The sequence below is a fragment of the Amia ocellicauda genome, chromosome 5, assembly GCF_036373705.1.
Source record: "Amia ocellicauda isolate fAmiCal2 chromosome 5, fAmiCal2.hap1, whole genome shotgun sequence".
Taxonomy (NCBI): Eukaryota; Metazoa; Chordata; class Actinopteri; order Amiiformes; family Amiidae; genus Amia; species Amia ocellicauda.
The window spans coordinates 31,221,245-31,239,857 of record NC_089854.1 but is presented as its reverse complement, the minus strand read 5'-3'; the positions used below and the strand labels follow the sequence as shown (position 1 = coordinate 31,239,857).

The 18,613-nt window shown below is 38.4% G+C and overlaps 1 protein-coding gene across 3 annotated transcripts in view; it reads right to left on the bottom strand.

Moving 5' to 3' along the window:
* The window catches only part of ca10a (carbonic anhydrase Xa), a 200,908-nt gene that overhangs the window by 38,531 nt on the left and 143,764 nt on the right, over positions 1–18,613 (bottom strand). For all 3 annotated transcript variants that reach the window (XM_066704769.1, XM_066704768.1, XM_066704770.1), the window contains one exon: positions 1,060–1,245. In XM_066704769.1, coding sequence (XP_066560866.1) covers positions 1,060–1,245 — 186 coding nt within the window. The remainder of the gene's footprint in view (positions 1–1,059; positions 1,246–18,613) is intronic.

Here is an 18,613-nt window from a genome sequence, read left to right as displayed (position 1 = left end):
TATCTGTGTCCCTACGCTTGAGTTTGTTTGCACAGTATTGATATTCTGTGTAGATCGCAGTGCAGACACAGCTATGCTTTCTAAGCGCAAATGTGTTTGTTTTACCTCTTGAGCATCTTCCATCCACAACCTTTAATTAACATTGAAGTAAAACCAAGCCTTGTTAAGCTAATATTGTTTTTGACATGAGACAACAGGTCCAATGTCAAGGCAGCCGATGCTTTCCAATGATGATTAATTTCTTGATGTACATTTTCTTGTCTTTGCCTTTTAGCAAACACATTATTTCTACAGTTTACCTTACAATTCCACACACTAAGCTACTGTATTGCACTTCTCTCTTAACAAACAAGTCATTTTATAATCGCTGGTTCATTTCCAAGTCAACTTTCCGCAAAAAAAAAAAAGAAAACAAGCAAACACTGCAGTTATATAGATACTCAAAGTTAGGAAAATGCCAATGCAGACTCAAAAAGCTGCAACTTAATTTGTATTTATTTTATTTTTTTACTGTTGTTTTTCTTCCCAACTTTATTTCCTGTATTTTATTGGAACCAAGTTCAGTTTCCACATTCAAAATATGTCAAAAGATAAAGTAGTGCGGAGATCATAACATTTATTGACTGTGCAGAGATTTTAAGATGCAAATAGCAAACCTATGGCCCTGCAAAAAACAATATTTTATTATTCCTTTCCAGTCTCCCTCAACACAATTATAAGTCATGCTTCCTGAAACGATCCTGTCCACAATCGGTACATTTTTAAAGCACTGACCACGTCCTTCATAATCTTAAAACTGCAGTCTTTTGCATTTGAAATGGCAGAACATGTCACTCTGAATCTAGATAAGCTAAACAAATCAAAAACAAATACTAAACTTATGCATAAATCAATAAGACTGTAAAAGACTTTTTTTTTTTTTACATAAACAGCCTTTGGGATGGTTGGAAAATGCAAACAGTCAGTGCTAATAGATCTGCAAATAAAAGTTAATGCATCTTTAATGCTTCCTCTAAAGCCTTCTAAAGTATCACTTCAACTATACGCAGACCATCTTACCTCCCCAGAGAAAGCTTGTCCGTTGAGTAGATGCTCCGAGCCCTGGCCGTCTTCGCTGCCAAAGTGTAACCGGATCTCTTCCAACCTGTGGCTGTATGTCATGGGGCCTCCTGAGATGTTTACCAAGTGCTCCTTGTCCAGACGCAGGGAAACATGCCGGCCTGTATTGTACATGGTTCCCCCGACCTGCGTGACAAAACAGAACACAGGTAATCAATCCTTCCATGTGTAACAACCCTCGTTTCACAGCCTCAGCACTGGGCTGGGCTTATCTCTGAAATGAGAAAAGCATTTTCACAAGGGTTGTTTCTCAAAATATTTGGCAGGTAGGAAGACAAAGCTGGCTTCTAGCAGGACAGGAGATACTGCACTCGGTTATCATGTCTTTCCAGATTCAATGATAAACCCAAACCAGACATAATCTGCAGTCATTTCTAGTCTGTTACTGGTTTTAAAATGGCATCTATAAGTTTCTGGGATGTGTAACGCTCCACTGTTGATCTGGACATTCCCAGCAGGATTATTTCCCCTATGGCCTTTCTATGCTTAATGGTGCTATTACTGGGAAAGATCTGTTGTTAAGTGAGAGCAGTAATGGCGCTGGTACTGCTGTCTAAAGCAGGCATCACCTGCTTGTAAGGAAGGAGGTACAGATCAAATCCGACCTTAAGAAGTGACAGTAAAAAGGGGTGTTTCACCCTCATTAAGCATTATTTGGTCTCTGTTTCAAAGTGTCTAATCAGTTTATGGCAATGTTCAAATGTGGGGGGACTTGAAGGTATTTGAAAGGGCAAATGTGGGCCAACAAACCTTCAGTGAGGTTTTTGCGGTGCAGCTGTTTGAAGCTTGTTTTAAAGGCATCCTCTGTTTCTACAGGGGTTGCACTGGCAGGATAAAAAGATTGACTGGAAACTGAATGCTTAGTGTGGAAAAAGGGTATGTTTGCCATAATGACTTTCCAATGTTTGCCTTCAAAAAGAATGATCACAGCCAAGTAGAAAGACAATGCTAATATTGTTATTATATTTCTTTAGTAGATGCCATTATCCAGGGCAACTTATAATGGTTTCAATATATCACATTAGTTTTACATACAATTACTCATTTATAAAGCTGAGTTTTTACTGGAGCAATCTAGGTAAAGTACCTTGCTCAAGGGTACAGCAGCAGTGTCCCCACCTGGGATTAAATCCATGACACTCTGCTCAGGAGTCCAGAGTCCTAACCACTATTCCACAATGCTGTCCCTATTAGTAGCACAGACTTGCCCAAGAACCTGTCCTGGTGGCCACTGAATTGGAGATTGAAAGATACGATGACTGCTACAACTCTAAATCGAGAACCAAAGCACATGGAAGAAATAGAGGATGGGAACTGGAATGGCTTCTTCATTAATGCCACCCATTTTTCTCATCTAAGTGTGATAAGCGAGATAATCTAAAATAGGGAATGGTTTTCTCTCTCTTCGTAAGTGATATCTAATCTAATCAATGTGGTCGGCATCTCGGCTTTTAAGCCATACACCAAGCAGAATTAAAATCAATAAACAAAATCAAATATTAGTTTAGAAATGATGTTCCTCTAAATTGCAGTTACTGGATTCAGGGATGATGGAAATCCAGCAGGTAAGCAGAACTTTGGGCCAGGCTTTGAAAAGCTGCCGACTAAGACAATTAGCACATTGATTGAAACCAAGACAACTGGAGGACGGTGATAAAAGCACAGTGCCTCCTATATTTCTTCTGGAGCAGTTTCAAAGTAAAATATTGCTATTCGCTGAATGCTTCTAAGAGGGATGCCATATCTCTCATTTCTCTCTCTTCTCCTTTCTCCCTTTTACCACACCACACTTGCTTTTAAAATGCCTTTTCCCCCCTCCAAATCCCCCAAGAAGCAACACAGCCCACACACTGTAAATATTTTATAGAACCTCGGAATCAATGATCTGAAACAAGAGAACTCTAGAACCAAAAGCTAACAATATAAGGCCTGCCAGAGAATATAGAGCACTGATGAGATGATCAATGTCTGTAGGCAAGAAAAGTACTTTGGGAATCATAAAGATTCTTGACAGGGTGAGAACCGAATCCCTCCAAAGAACTGGCATGTCTTCATAATAATTTAACCAAACGGGACACAAATAAATGTTGCTGTAGTGTTGATTTGTTAGTTATCATGTGTTCCTTTGTATCTAGCTAAATTATTCAAGATTGATTGATATAAATGGAACATTTGCTTCAAGTATTCAAATGGGAAATTTGTATTTTCCAGCAGCGGGTATATTATACTAGAAACATCCCATTAGCAATTATTAAACTTGACCCACAGTTTGTTTAAAATTTAATAAACTGAATGTAATACAGCAGATCTAGAGAAAGATCTTCAAGGTGTTTTAACAGCAAAAAACTATTGAGGTAAAATGTGGTAAAGCAAAATACCTAATTTCTTTTTTTTTTCAAATATTAATTAAAAACTACCCAGCCCTTTTTGCACTGCAACAAAAGGGGAAAAAAAAAAGTCTGCAGAAGCACGCTGTTGATGTTTAGTGTAATGCAAGACTTGGAAACCAATCAATTTTACTTGACATATGATCTTAACATAAGCGAGTGGCTGCTCTTTTTCTTTTTAATCTAAGTGCATAATTTGTATTAATACATGCAAAATCATAACAATGAATGCTTTAGTGAACTTTAATTTCTTAACTTGACAATTTTATGTAGAACTCCCCACATTCCTCTGGCAACGATTATAATTACCAGTCAGGCAGTGTCACATTTACTGCCAGCAACGCTCAGAAAGAGACTTGTTTTTATTATTCTGCTTTTTCTTGTTTTGAATGTTGTGCAATTTAATGAGGAAAGGGGTGAATTAAGTTCAAATATCACAAAACAGGCAAAATATCTATAACATGATAAATGTTGTTATGGAGTTTAGCCTAACCAACCCCCCTCAATAAAAGCTCTTTTTACCTGACCACCAAAAGATTAAAAGTGTGTACCAAGAACTTCCATTAAAACATGTAATTACCATATTCTCCGCATGTCTAGTTAAAAGTACTGAGTAATATCCCAGGTGGACTTTCATTACCTATTGTAAAAGGATCCCCAAAATCAACAGCATCAGAAAACAAAATGATGTGCTTGTTGTTTGTAGGGGGGGCTTACTGTACACCTCAACAGTGAGCCCTTGTTAGTTGATTTGTGCGACACTGCCACTTTATTCTCAGACTGGAGAAGGTTTTATGTAGCAATAAGAAATGATTATGTAACCAATAGACGACAAAAAGAAAGCTCAAGGTGATCTAAAGCAAACAAACAAACAAACAAAAACAACAAAAGGAAATTCAATCTCGCATGTATAAGCAACAAGACACATTGTGCGATATCTGAGAAGAAAAACACAATTTTTCATAGTCGACATGGCTATTTTCCACATCTTCCTCACATATTGTATGATTAGGACACGCCACAAGAAACAAATGTTCTATTTATTGTCCTCTTGTGGAAGTGCGACATAATCCAAGGTCACATCCCAGATCAGCAGCAAATTCTTCAAAACGGAATACAAAGCACACAGGCCACAAAAGTCCCGTTCGAGCGTTCGGATTATTCAGAGATAGACAACCAAGCACGACAACCAACCAAACAAAACATTGACAAAAACAAAAACAAGGTTCCTGCCTAAGATAACCTAGCAGGCAAATCAAGCAGAACTACAGAAATCCAAGACCAATGTGATGACATAAATATTTACACTGAATTCAACAATGCATGCTTGGCTGACATGATTGTAATTCTTTAGGAGTAAAACAACAGAAAAAAAAGACTCAAGAGAATGTAACCTTCCCGACAGAAGGGTGTTTTTAAACCCACAGAGAGGTGGCAATCCCTAGATTTGAACTCTAATCACGTCGGCCCACCTCTGGAATATTCCGAGGGATTTAGTTGGAGGAAGGGAGCTGAGACAGACATTTTAAGGATAGCAAATTGCTTTCCACAGTAGAGTACCGCCCGAGAGTGTTGTGGTGACACAACATGCAGTTAGTGCGACCAATAATGACCCAAGAAGAGCTATATTGAACTACACGATTACACAGTCCAGTCGGGAAATCAACAAAGGAAAAGGCACAAGATGAACCTAATCACTGAAGAACTAATGGCCCCCGACAAATAGAGCACAATCCATATCAGAATACAAACGAAGCTGAAAAAAGCTAGGTTTACACAGAGGGGGCACCTAATAGACACATTATAGTCATGCTCAGAGGGTGGTGATCCATTTCACACACATCCCCTCGTAATTCACATTGCTTCATATTTCTTAAGGTGCTAGGAAGGGGACTTACTGTCAATAATAGAAGACACTCTTGTAACATGCATGTACAAACAAATCAACATATGTAGTAATGCACTTCTCATTAGATTCTTGTAATCTTGGCTATTAAGGGATTTATATCATGCAAAATATCTGCAGTAACACAAAATCAGATGGATGCCAACTATGTTATAAACAGCATTGGTAAAGTTGTAGTGGTGACGTGAAATTCATGAAGTATATGCTAGTATAATACAAGTTTAAACACTAACTAAAAGGGACCCAATGTTTATATGACATATTAACAAGAGCGCTTTAAGAATAAAAGTGATACAAGTAACACAAAAAAAAACATTTAAATGATTTAAACAAGACAGAAAATGGGCTCTTCAATAATTTTGTTTTTGGATTCTCAGGCCCTAACCTGGTGGTTATTGTTGGAATCATTTTGAACCTGCAATTACTTTGTCTGGGCCATTGAACCATTATGATATCTATTCAACATATTGTGCACATGAAGGCCTTTCTCAGACATCAGGAAGTCATTATCATTCCAGGCAAAGGTTGTCAATTAATGATATTGGTTTGTGCCCAGTTACGTGAAGGTGTTGTGAGGTTTAGCAATCACGCACAGATTTAAAAGACTGTTCGTGGCACCCTGCAGGCATAATCAAATAGAGGTAAACTTTCCTGCACTTGATTAAATGACTTGGATGTGTGTGTTTTTCATTAGCAGAGAGACGCAGTGACGGGGATGAATAAAATATTTGACTCTCCGGTCCACGGTTCAGCGATGACAAGAGTAGCAACGCGTCCTTGGATTGCCAAATTAATTTTTGTCTCAGCAAGACTGCGGCAGTCCTAGGTCACCGTTTAACGTTTTACCAACCGTTGAGAGTCGTTGAGCCTTTTTGAAGCACATGCAAAATGAAGCTGATGTGACCGTGGCAGTTTGAAAGAAGTGGAGTGTAGGCACATGGACATTATCTGCAAATGAGGGTGAATGAGAGCTCCTTCACTGGGCATCTGCCACTCGGGCTGGGCGACGTGGAGTTACCAGTCAGTGGTGGCAAGACCCTTAATAAGACTGGAGGACACCTGCCCTTAATCTCTCATGAACAAGCTGGAAACACATGTACTGATGGGGAAAGGACAGAGCAACACAAAACCCAGCAGAATAAATACAATTTAAGAAAGATATGTCAGACACAAATACTTCTTTCCCCAAAATGATTAATATTACTTTTTTTTGTGGGGGGTGGCCTATCTTTAATTAAAGAAGAGGCTACCATTCCTTTAACCAGCTTGTCATGCAAATCCAATTCTGTGATGGAGGGGATCTTTCATTCTATTATGGGCTACTTTGCATTTGTGAAGAACCAATAAAGAATCCTGTATTGATTGGATAAATGTTTTATTTCATTGCACAAGGTGCCAAGCAATATAAAGGCTCACATGCTGTCATGCTGAAAGTTGTAAATCCACCGTGATCAGCCAAACTCTGAAGAATCAAATACTTGTTTCTTTCATCTTACAATAGCTGAGTGACTAATTAAGAAACAGACAGCCGTAGCCAGGCCATTGTGAGGTATGAGACAGAATATACAGTCTTGGAATCAACTAGTCAGCTACTGTCTCTGCTGTTACACATGGTGATTCCATTGGATTTTAAATGCAAGTATACAGCTGGATTTTGATTAGTCTTAATATTTATAATAGATGTAATCTGACACTAATGTAAGATGAACGTGAATTCAAACCCTGTTCCCGCCGAAACTCAAACTCAAAATTGTATTCTCAGCTTAACTGTATGTTCATGTTGCCTAAACTAGTTCGCCAGACAAAATAAGACTTAAACATACATACAATGATACTTACAGAAATTCCATCAGCAAAGACAATTAAACACTGACCACAGCACTTTCTAATAAGCTTTTATGTCCCCATGATAGTCAAAGTTTATAGTCAATAATAATTAAACAAGTCAGTTCATATTTTTTTCCATCAGTTACAATTTTAAATTCTACTGATTTGGAGGTCTAATTGCCATTGATATACAAAGCCCTTTTTTCTTCGGTGATTCAGGAATTCCAATATTATAGATTTTGTGATGCTTAAAATGTGCCCATGATGTGCAGTAATTCCTTTAATACGCGCACACCAGATAAACATTAATATTGCATAATATTGATTAAACTCAGCATATCTAGGGATGTGGTTTCACCCCTTACTTTAAACTTATATCATATAAAAGTAGATTATACAGGCACACATTTTATAATAGAAATGATAGGGTTTTTAACAAAAAAAACCCTCTCACTTAATTCACCTAACCACAATAAACATGCTTTTAGAGGCAAACCTTTGACTCAGACAAAGTCAAATGTCTGACCCAGGTGCAATCATTTCCGAGTTATTTGTTAAATTGTTCGCTATTATGAAAAGGTTTCCAATCACAGGGTAAAAGCAGCTTTAATCTGTGTGGTGGAATAAACATGGCTGCTATGGAAATCAAGCACAATTTCATTTAGTTAAAACTAACTAAATCTGTTTAATGATTGGATCACTTCAGTGAAATGGGGGCTACCTGTATTTCCTAAATTGCTTTTTAATCTTCAATCTCAGAATAATATTAACGATTCCATAAAATGCAGATAACTAAAAAGTATATCCATCTTTAACTTATATTTGAAACTAATTCTACAATCTAACCTTGACCACTTCTTAATACCTCTGAAAGCTCTGTAATGTTGACCTCCCACTTATTAATTAGTAATTAGTAAGATCACGTTTACACACTCTGGCTTGAATAAATCGGTGACTAAATTAAATTACATTTCACAACATTAATTCAGAGTTAGGTACTCTTGAAAGCAGACGTCAGCATTTTCTCTAAGGGTAAAAACTGTGGACTAGCTATATAAACACTAAAAATGCAATTCAAGTAAAAAATATGGCTGAAGGCCAAAGGACGACATAAAAAAATATCTCAATAAATATACTAGAACTGTTTCTCAGATGGAATTTAGATGACAAAAGTACTTTCAAATCTGTACCCAAACCAAATTCAACTAATTCATCATTTAAGCTTTAGCTACACAATTGATACATAAAGTCCTTGTTTTTTAATACGCTATGGATAAGACTTTGATGTGAATCAGAAGCATTGACCAGTGCTTCAGCTCTTGATTCGCATTGAAGTGCTTGGTTACATTCACAACTGAATCATTATGCTTTCTTTGGGTAAAGCTGTAACAGACATGAAAGGCAATGATCCTGCCTCTGGAAAAAAAAGCTTAGCTAAGTCTTAAAGGTGTAAAACTAGGAAACATGCTTTTGTTTCTTTATTTAACCAAGCACAGCTTAGTGTATGCAAGCATAACTAAACAAGCACTTCACAGAATCACGTGTGAGAGGCATGGATTAGACAACAAGACTAAGAATGCTCCAAGCCTGGGTAATTTTCTATACATTTCCCACTGGAGGACTCTGGCTTCAATAGTCTCCTTATATGGTTAGATCCTTGAGAACGCATACACACTTGAACCTATAGGTGACTCCACATGACCTCTAAAAGAATGTGTCTTTAGTCTCTCCTTTCCTACAACACCGAAATACCCCTGAGGACCCGGAGTAAAGGATTGTGGGAGGCGATCATTCATTTAAAGTTGTTTGTATTTGAATAATCAAGAGAAAATAAACTACAAGAAGAGGGAAACACGAGTGAAAAGGAATCAAGCAATGCTTCAAGTTACCCAAAGGAATTTTGAACTGTATTAGGTATTAAAAAATAAAAAAGGTCAAATACACTAAATTAAAAATCACAACTACCCCTGGACTAGTTTTCTAAAAATGCAGACAACCCGTCGTCTCATTTCTCTCGATTTTGTTTGCTTACTCACTTAGAGGTGATCAAGATATACCGGACATGATTGCTAACGTGCGCTTAATGGGAGCCACTCTCCTTTAAAATGAGATGGCTGGTTCTATAAAACACTGTCACTTCAATAAAGGCAAATGGCCTGAGTTCTCATATACTGACTGCTACCCATACTTTATATGTTTAAGAATCAATTGCAAGACATTTTAGATTAAATCATTAAATCATCCCGATAATACGGTTCTAACTGTGTACGAATACTGATTGGTCAGCCTGATCCCATGCAATTTCACTGCTTCTCCCATCAGAACTTGTTCGTCAATAGAGAAATTAATATGGTTCACAGCCTCCTTCACATAAATACCATTTAAAAGGTCCCATAAGAAATAGATTTACACAGTGTAGAGTGACACTTGAGTTACTCCAACCCTGTGTTTAAGAGCAATCCATAAGGATCAAGTGACTGTGTATGTTACAGCAAGTGGCACACAATACATTATGCTCCACATGGCTTTCACAATTCTGTAGTATTAAACTATGGCTTGCCAACATCAAATGGTCTTGATATGAATAAAGCCTGCATTCTGTAGACTCCTATGGGAGGGAGATGAGAACTTACAGAGGTCTTATGAAAAACTGGGGTGCAGTTAAAGGTTTTGGAAAGTCTAGCACTCTGAATAAGGGGGTTTCTCAATCGGCGAATTACACAGTGGTGAAGCGATAACGATTCAAGCATAAAGTTTAATCCCGTTCTGTGTTGTTTAACTTGCAAACTGATGTGCTTGTCTGTGTACCTTGGAAATACCAGAATATCCGCAAGTCTCCAGGTATTAAACCTTAATCTTGGCCAGAACCTTTTGATTTCTACAAATGTGCCAGCATTTGTTCTCAAAACAAACAATAACTGTTGGTTCTTGGCACAACTTGTCCAGACTATATCAATGGAGAGGCTGCAACTATGGGAAAAATCAATGGTAAATGAGCTTATTTCTCATATTTGAGGATCTAATCAGTTTCTAAGCGTTTTATTTAGGCACAGTATACTATGAACAAAGTCATGTCAAAAGCATCTACTGTACTTTGGTGTAATGTGTGTGAGAGGTTAAGTACACATTTATTTAACATTATTTCCACAGCAGCCATAAACCTGGTGGAATGTTCTTGAATAGCTCGAAGGCAATATAGATAAATTGCATACCGAGGGTTTTATATTCAACAAACAGCAAAGACCTAGCACCTACTGAGAAGTAAGGACAGAATTCTTGAATTCTTGAGTCTTACTTACCAGGGAGCACAACACACTAGTAAACAACAACAACAATAACAACAACAAAAACTTTACATTGAGGAATGGCAGGTACCACTATAAATATTTGATCATAAAGGCTGTGTGAAGTGAATTTGAATGGATGCAAAGACTTACTTTCAGCTGCCGCTTTTCAGAGGAACATTTTCAATTAAATAATAAAAGCTTGCTATCTGTACCTTTCGAAGATTCAAAAGGATTCCCACTTAATTAGCAAATCTAAATTATTGTACAGTATCACTGATTCAAAATCCCGATTCGGCTCATGTGAATGCCGGGGATTAAATCAATTATGTTTTAGCCAGATATGATTGAGAGGCTAAGTGGTTCAAGGAAATTCTGAAGTCATTTCAGCGAAGAGTGCCAATGTGAATCAGTGCATTATGGCGCGAGGGGTATGGTGGGGGGTAATTGAAAAAAATGCAGATTTAATCAAGACAATTATTTTTCTTGTGTTGCTCCCCTGGAAGGCATGCATCATTTGTTATGAAGGACACCCAGTCACCTTTAAACAAACCAGCAATGCTTAGAGTCCTGAATTTGTCACCCAGTTCTACAGTAAATGTGTGTGTACAATATTTGCATAGATTTTTCAGAACTTTGGGGATTATCACCTATTCTAGGGGAACCATGTCTATAATATTTCTGGATGAAATACTATTATATACACAAGTTCATTCACTGCATGACTGGTATTGCATCCTTTAAATACCACTATACAAAGTGAACACATGTACAGATGCATAAATACCCATATCGTCTTTGTTTTAAGGACCTCCACTATTATGAACACACATGCTCCTCCATTACAATTGGAAAGACTGCTTGCTTATAGGACCAGATTTGATCCAAAATTGGGATTGAATTGTACTCAGATCTGCTCTGGAGATCAGCCATGACATTGCATAGGAACACCTTGTTTTCAAATCCAGGCTTCAAAGCATTTGAATAGATCAATGAGTGAATATAAGAGACTCTGCTTTTACTATGCCAAGAGGCCTAAAAGACTCTCGTAATGATTGAAACCTCAGCCTGCCTACATTTTTATTTATTCATTTAATTTAAGCAGAGCTGCAAGAACTCATTAACCTGCATGACTAGATTCTTGAAGCCATCTCACGTCAACGAGAAGAAGCTGAGATGGTATGAGGAGAAGGGCAGAAAGACATTCATCACCAATTTATATCTAAATCACTGGACCAAACCTGGTGGTAATTGAAAGCAGGATGAACAGGACGAGTGAGGAATGCATACATAAATAAATAAATATAAAAAATATAAATATGTATAAAATAAAATATACATATATATATATATATATATATAATTAAAGGGAAAAAAGCAGCATTCTGAGAACATTAACCTTGTCAAGACATCAGCGTTTCAGTGCACAACCAAATGTAGGAGACGCTGGCACCTTTCAGATGCTCACAAAATGCCTCCAAAATACCATCTGTTCCTGCTGGGTGATCTGCGAGTTACAACAACTGGGATAAGGGTCTTGAGAATAGGTAGATGAAAAGATAAATGTATAAATAAACAAGCGCAACCTGCTGTAACGGCATTTAAAAAAAAAACTAAAACAAAAAAAAACAACACCCAAATTGTCCACAGTCTCGGCTATACTACTATTCTCAAGTGTTGTGTCATGCTGTGGTGTAATTAACATGCATAATCAGCTGTGATCTGTAAACAGCTATCTGGAATGGTCCACTTACGAGTCGGACCCAAAGGACCATATTTCCTCTCGTTATTTTATAGCAAGAAATGGCTTGTTCTGTAAAAGTTACAGACAGAGGTAAGAGTCTTTGTCCTTTGTTACCATCTGCCTCCTGACTCTGGCCTGAAAATCTGCCTGAACAATTATCTCATCAGACGTTCCGGGGTATTAAAGAGCAGAGTGCCAGGGTACAGCTCATTAAACATTTAAAACAGCTTGAAAAAAACAACAAAAAAAACACAACAACCAGGTTATGTTTGATTCTACTGACAAACCAATTAATTGTGAGCATTAAGGCCTAATTCAGATGCAATAGGCTCTAGACAGGGACATATTAGTCATGTTAATAGACTTCAACGTGTGCGCGCACACACACACACACACACACACACACACATACACACATACACAAATCTCACATTTTTGTGTCTTCTGTTGGCCTGTAGTTACATTTATTTAATTGAACTGCTGCTGCGCTGTTTTTAGCATGACAATCCAACACAATCAAATGGAAATTGCAGGGTTTAAATAGTGTGTAGCTTTAAATAGTCTGTCGTGTTAACAGATTGCAAGTGGGAATCAAGAAGAATGTTGCCTAGGGGGAAATAGTTATTCACCCCTGTTTAAACCTTAATTGGTTTTGCCTTAACCTCAAATTTAGGGTCCTTACAGTATGAACTAAGCATCTGTCTAACTGCTGACGTTTAGGTGACGACATCTGGAAAACAGAGATTTCTGCACCCTCAAAACTATTTCTATAGCACCTGATTTCCCTGGCTCTCAGTCACTTAAGTGAACCATCCACTGCATGATTCCCACTGATAAACAGCTGGCAATAATCTTACAAGGTACAATGAACCAATTTCAGTTCAGCGTGTATGTCAGTCATTTGGAGCTCATTTGGAACCAAAAGAACAGAAGACACAGGGGAACTCCGGGAAGGGGGTTGAGAATCACTACAGAGATCTTTGAGAAGATATCTAAATGGAGGTATATACAGGGAATGCAGATCCAAACATATACATCATGGTACTATGATAGAATCTACTTAAGTGAGTCTAAGTCTAGTGCCTGTGAAATTACACTTCACATTTGTGTCACACTGCAGAGGGGGGATTATAAAGGGCTGTGCAATGGCTATCCCGTTAGCCAATCACCACATTCAAAATCACATTTACTGTATCTTTATAACCATCCCAGGCCTGAACCTATTTAGTCGAACGACCATAAGTAAGATGCATCAGAAAAGGCTACAAATAATGAATAGGCTTTTAGGGAACAGGATGGGAAAGATGCTGTCACCAGGAAGCCGTGTATCTTAAAGAAGCTCTGTTGGTTTTCCTTCAGAGTCTTAATACGAACATAAAGTTTACAATCGAGAGGAGGCCATTCGACACATTGTGCTTGTTTGGTGTCCATTAGTAACTAAGTGATCCAAGGATACTCTCGAATGGCAGGGAGGAAATCAAGAGAACAAAGGGTTGGAGTTTTACAATGGCAAAACACCTTCAAAAACACCAACTCAACAGTTTCCTCAACTGGCGAGTGTCAGCAGCAGAATCATGACATTCAACTTGAACTAAGAAAACTTGTGGGAAAACAAGGGGAACATATTGATCTGGATAGGGGACTCCTTCAAATATACTGAACATGCAAACATGTGCTTTGCAAGAGATCAGATGTCAAATGTGATGGCTGTAGTAAGCTGATGACATGCTGGGTAGTTACTAATCCCAAGGTGATGTAAGGTGAAGTACCCTCAGGTTTAAATTATACCATTGAATGTTACAATGTCTAAATGTGATCGTGTGAGATGTTTAACAAGTGGATCCCAGGAGCTTAAAGAAAACATATTGTACTGAACTACAAAACATAATTATAATGATATATTTATGCATGGAAGTGAGCCAAGACTGTTAACATCTGGGCAATGCTCAGAGCGCTACTGAACTGTGGGGTAACCAACTTATATCTTAACACAAAAACAGTACACTATAGTGACAGTATAACATCATATGTGTGAACCATCATGAATATATCCAAGTACTCAGTTCTGGGGTGGATGTAAATTCTCCTGGTATGAAAATAATGCTCAGAAAATGCCCTTTCAACACTTTGAGGTTGAAACTAATAACCCAGACAAGATTTTGTTGGCCAGAGTACAACAGGTAACCACGGAGAATCAATGACTGAATTTTAAATGTTCTCTCTGAGTAATACTGTATGCTCTGACAGATCAGCCTGTAACACTTTCAGGTATCCATTTCCCAGTTATTCACTTATTCACGAAAACAACTAAAACACTTTGAACTCATTTGGAACCTTTCAATACAACCGTGATCCCTAAGTGCTGTAAATAAAGCCCCCAACTTAACTCACAAATGCACGCTGCAGTAGAGCCACCTATGGGATAGGAACTTTCAACTTCTTTAGCTACAGTACATTACCACCTCAATATAGAAAAGGCTCAAAACCAGGATTTTATTTTATTTTTCTTCTGAGTGAGGTAGAGGAAATTAGGGCAGACTAGATTGCACAACCTATTTATGAATCTGCCCAAAGAACAATCGTTAGCTCTTGAGAATGGGAAGATTTAACTTTTTATTAAGACAGATCTGACAATCCATGCAACAGAGCTGGTCAATCTGTGGCAGTTCCATTTCACAGCCTACACAACACTGTATAGCAGGGCCACTCAGATCAGGTCCTTAAGGGGTCCCAGGGTTTTCTGTTTTCTTTTTTTACTGGACCCTTTTCCTTAAGCGGGTATTGATTTGAATGAGACACATACATTAAATCCTTCTGAACTCAGGCCCTCGAGGACTGGAATGTGAGTACAGTAACGTATAGGATAGGCAGGTAATAGGTGGTATTCGGCTTCTGCAGCAGTGTGCTCTACCTATCAATGGGCAATACTTCTTTAAAAGCACTCTGAGATACATTGTTAATTGTGCTGGGGAGACTGCATGCATTTGTGCAAGGTCTGTACTCTGGCCTGTCACCCTTTGAGAGAGAGAGAGAGAGAGAGAGAGAGAGAGAGAGAGAGAGAGAGAGAGAGAGAGAGAGAGAGAGATGGAAACCAGAGCATGACCGGTTCAACATTTAGAGCCTCTTAGAGAATTAAAACCAAATCCAGTTGCTTGGTGACTAAATTATTTCCTTTCCCAATGACTTGCAAGAAGAACACTACCCCTTATTTAATTACTTAGGGCAAGCACTGAAACTAACTAGGAGTGTATTATAATAGAATGTTTTTTATGTTGCCTTTTTTAGTTTTTCAAACAGAATCTGAATTAATTCAGAGAAAGAACATAAATATATATAACAGTTTGTGCTTAATGATGTGTACCAAAGATTAGTGTCTTTGATCCTAAGTTTTTGTTGCTGTAGCTGTAGGCTGGGACATTTTTAGTCTTTAATATGAACAAGCAACTGACATGTCTCTGAAATAATTTATGCTTTGACTTAACAAAACAACAAAACTAGGGTTCCATGTTGCATTGCATGACAATTCCTCCAGTTGTCTTGGGTTTTAGTTGATTTTTTGATTTAACTTGTTTTTATGGATTTTGTAGAATCTTACCTCAGTATAATAATTGTAATGGCATTATTTCACAGAATAATAGACTGACTTTGCAATGTGTATTAATCACAAGTGTTATTTATCAAATCATGTACAGACTCAAAGTGTATAATTATACAAGTATACAATTATAATAAAACAAAATTATGAAATTCAGCTATCACATATTCCTGCAATTCTGGACAGGTTGAAAGTTGAATTTAATTCATGTGTATTTCCTTAGAAAAGGTACAATGCCTATAGGAAGTATTCACCCCCCCGGGACTTCACACATTGTGTTGGGTTACAACCTGAAATTGTGACGCACACTTCCTATAGGCAGTGTATATTGCTAAAACCAGTTTAAATTAAAAAATAAGCAGGTTGTACGCAACATATAGGGCTTTACGTTTTGAAAACTTAGAAATAATAAAATTCAAAACATAACATCTCTCTCTGTGAAGTTTATCCTCACATAATGGCATGTAATTCTGGTCACATGGATGGCTCATTTTTTGTGTGCTCATTACATATTTAGTTTAGTTTTTTTATTAAAAATGTCTGTGAAAAATCTTACTAATTTCATAGGAAGTGATGAGCTTTCATCTTATAGGCAGGGTTTCATCAGAGTGTTTGAGAGCTATTTTGACCACAACCTGAGGGAACAAAAGCCGAGCCATATGGATTAAGATAATTGGAACCCCTCTCTGCTACTGGGCAGAATGAACCAAGGAGCTGCTGCAGGTAGATGGTTAAATACCAATGTTTGAATGCCACATCAGGCTCACCCCTTCACGGCAGCAGTGTATCCACCTGCGAATAGGTTCTTTCAGCAGTGTAATGCTCCATGCCATTAGGCTAGGATTGTCCAGGAATGGTTCAGGGAACATGACAGTGAATTCAGCTGACTGCAGTTGCCATCCCAGTAACCAGATCTTAATCTAATTGAGCATCTGTGGGATGAGATGGGACGAGCTATTCCCATAGAGATCCACCACAAGCCAGTTTGCAACAAATATAGGAAACAATGGAGTCGACATGGGCCAGCAACCCTGCACCATGCTTTCGACACCTGGAAGTCCATGCCCTCAAGAATTCAGGCTGTTCTGAGGGCAAAATTAGGTCACTGTACCTAAAAAAGTGGCCACTCAGTATAAAGTCTTATGTTTGTGTAACATGTCTGCCACAGCCAAGCCACAACCTTACAGCAACTTTCTGAAATGTTATGACAATGTGCTGTGATAGCTGGGCACTGACTCTTGCTTTCACAGAGTTCACAAGGAAGACTTGTCTATTAGGTCCACATGCAATGTTTACAGATGGGACAAAATATGTTCAAAGGCTTATGTTTGATGCTTGTGTCATTTTATATCTAGACAGCCGCAGTTCACAAACACGCAAAGAATGACCTTCCTCCCAACATGTTTTCTACTCAAGAGCAAGTCAGTTGAAGTTCACTGGGCTTTCCTCCATTGTCTGTCTTGCACTCTTACCTTGAGGCCCACTGAGGACTTGCAGAGGCCTGGTTCGATTCTCATCAAGGAACTTTTGGGAAGACTTTAACCTGCAGGCACAGCTCCCAGTGTGAACTGAGAAACCAGGTAGCATGTTGTGAATCGAGCCCCTGTCTGTATTCGGTGCCGCAGAGCTGATCTTAATGTGGAAAAAAGGAGGTATTTTCATATCAATATGCAATGATCTGTTTAAAGCTCCCTGCATTACAGATCAATGGCCTGTTGACTGGTATTGATGACAGGGGCTGAAACAAGGAGACCGGCCTGCCAAAGCAGCTTAAAAGCAGGCTTTAACTTTTCCTACAAAGAAAATGTAACACCCGCTCTGTACCCTTACTGCACATGCTGCATATTTGTTCATATTCTTTGAAACACTGAGCCTTTTATGTAACAATATGTTGTTTCTCTTGTTTAAAAATATCTAGCAGACTGATCAACATTTTATCATTATAATATATATCTGTTTGCTTCTTCACTTAGACACTAGTGAAGACATAAGGTAGACATCTGTCCATATATTTCACATAGCCTGCTTTTCCTGACTAAGTGTACATACTGTATACTGGCAAGGGGCTGGGTCTTATGTCGTTATGTGCCTGACAGTGACAGTCGGGTGCAATTGAAAGATAGACTTAAGTTCTGAGTTAGCCTGTGGGTGAGGAGGCTAACTTTTCAGCCTAAGTCTTAGTCTTATTTTTTATGCAACTGACTAACTTGCATAGACTAGCCTAACTGTCAAATTAAGACCAGTCTAATGATTTAGACCAGTCTAATATAGTTTTATGCAACCGGCCCCAGGTCTGAGTGCATCAGGACCACGGACAGCACTGTGGGGAAAAGAAACTCGCAGTGCAGCAGAGCAGCCACACCTGCCTTGGATTAAGAATCACTCAGACTGAGAACAGATGCAGCTGCTCAGTGAGTCGGATACTTAACCCCACCCTGTGCTTTCTCTGTCTTTAAAGTTGGTGGCTAGAGGAGCAACCACAGGAGAAGAAGAGCAACAAACTGACTGGACTGATTACTGGATGATGAAGGGGACTGGCTGACAACCCTGAACGGGGTTTGGGTTATTTTGAATGACTGCAACCCTAGTAACGACCCCTGGAAAAACCCATTGACCACGAGACTGCCTGACCTCTCAAGACTGTTTGTTTGCTCATCCCAATGTTTGTGTTGATTTTTTTTGTGTTATCCCTGGGAAACTGCTTAGCTGTCCAGGGCTAGCTAGGTTTTGTGTGTAGCAGACCATCCCTTC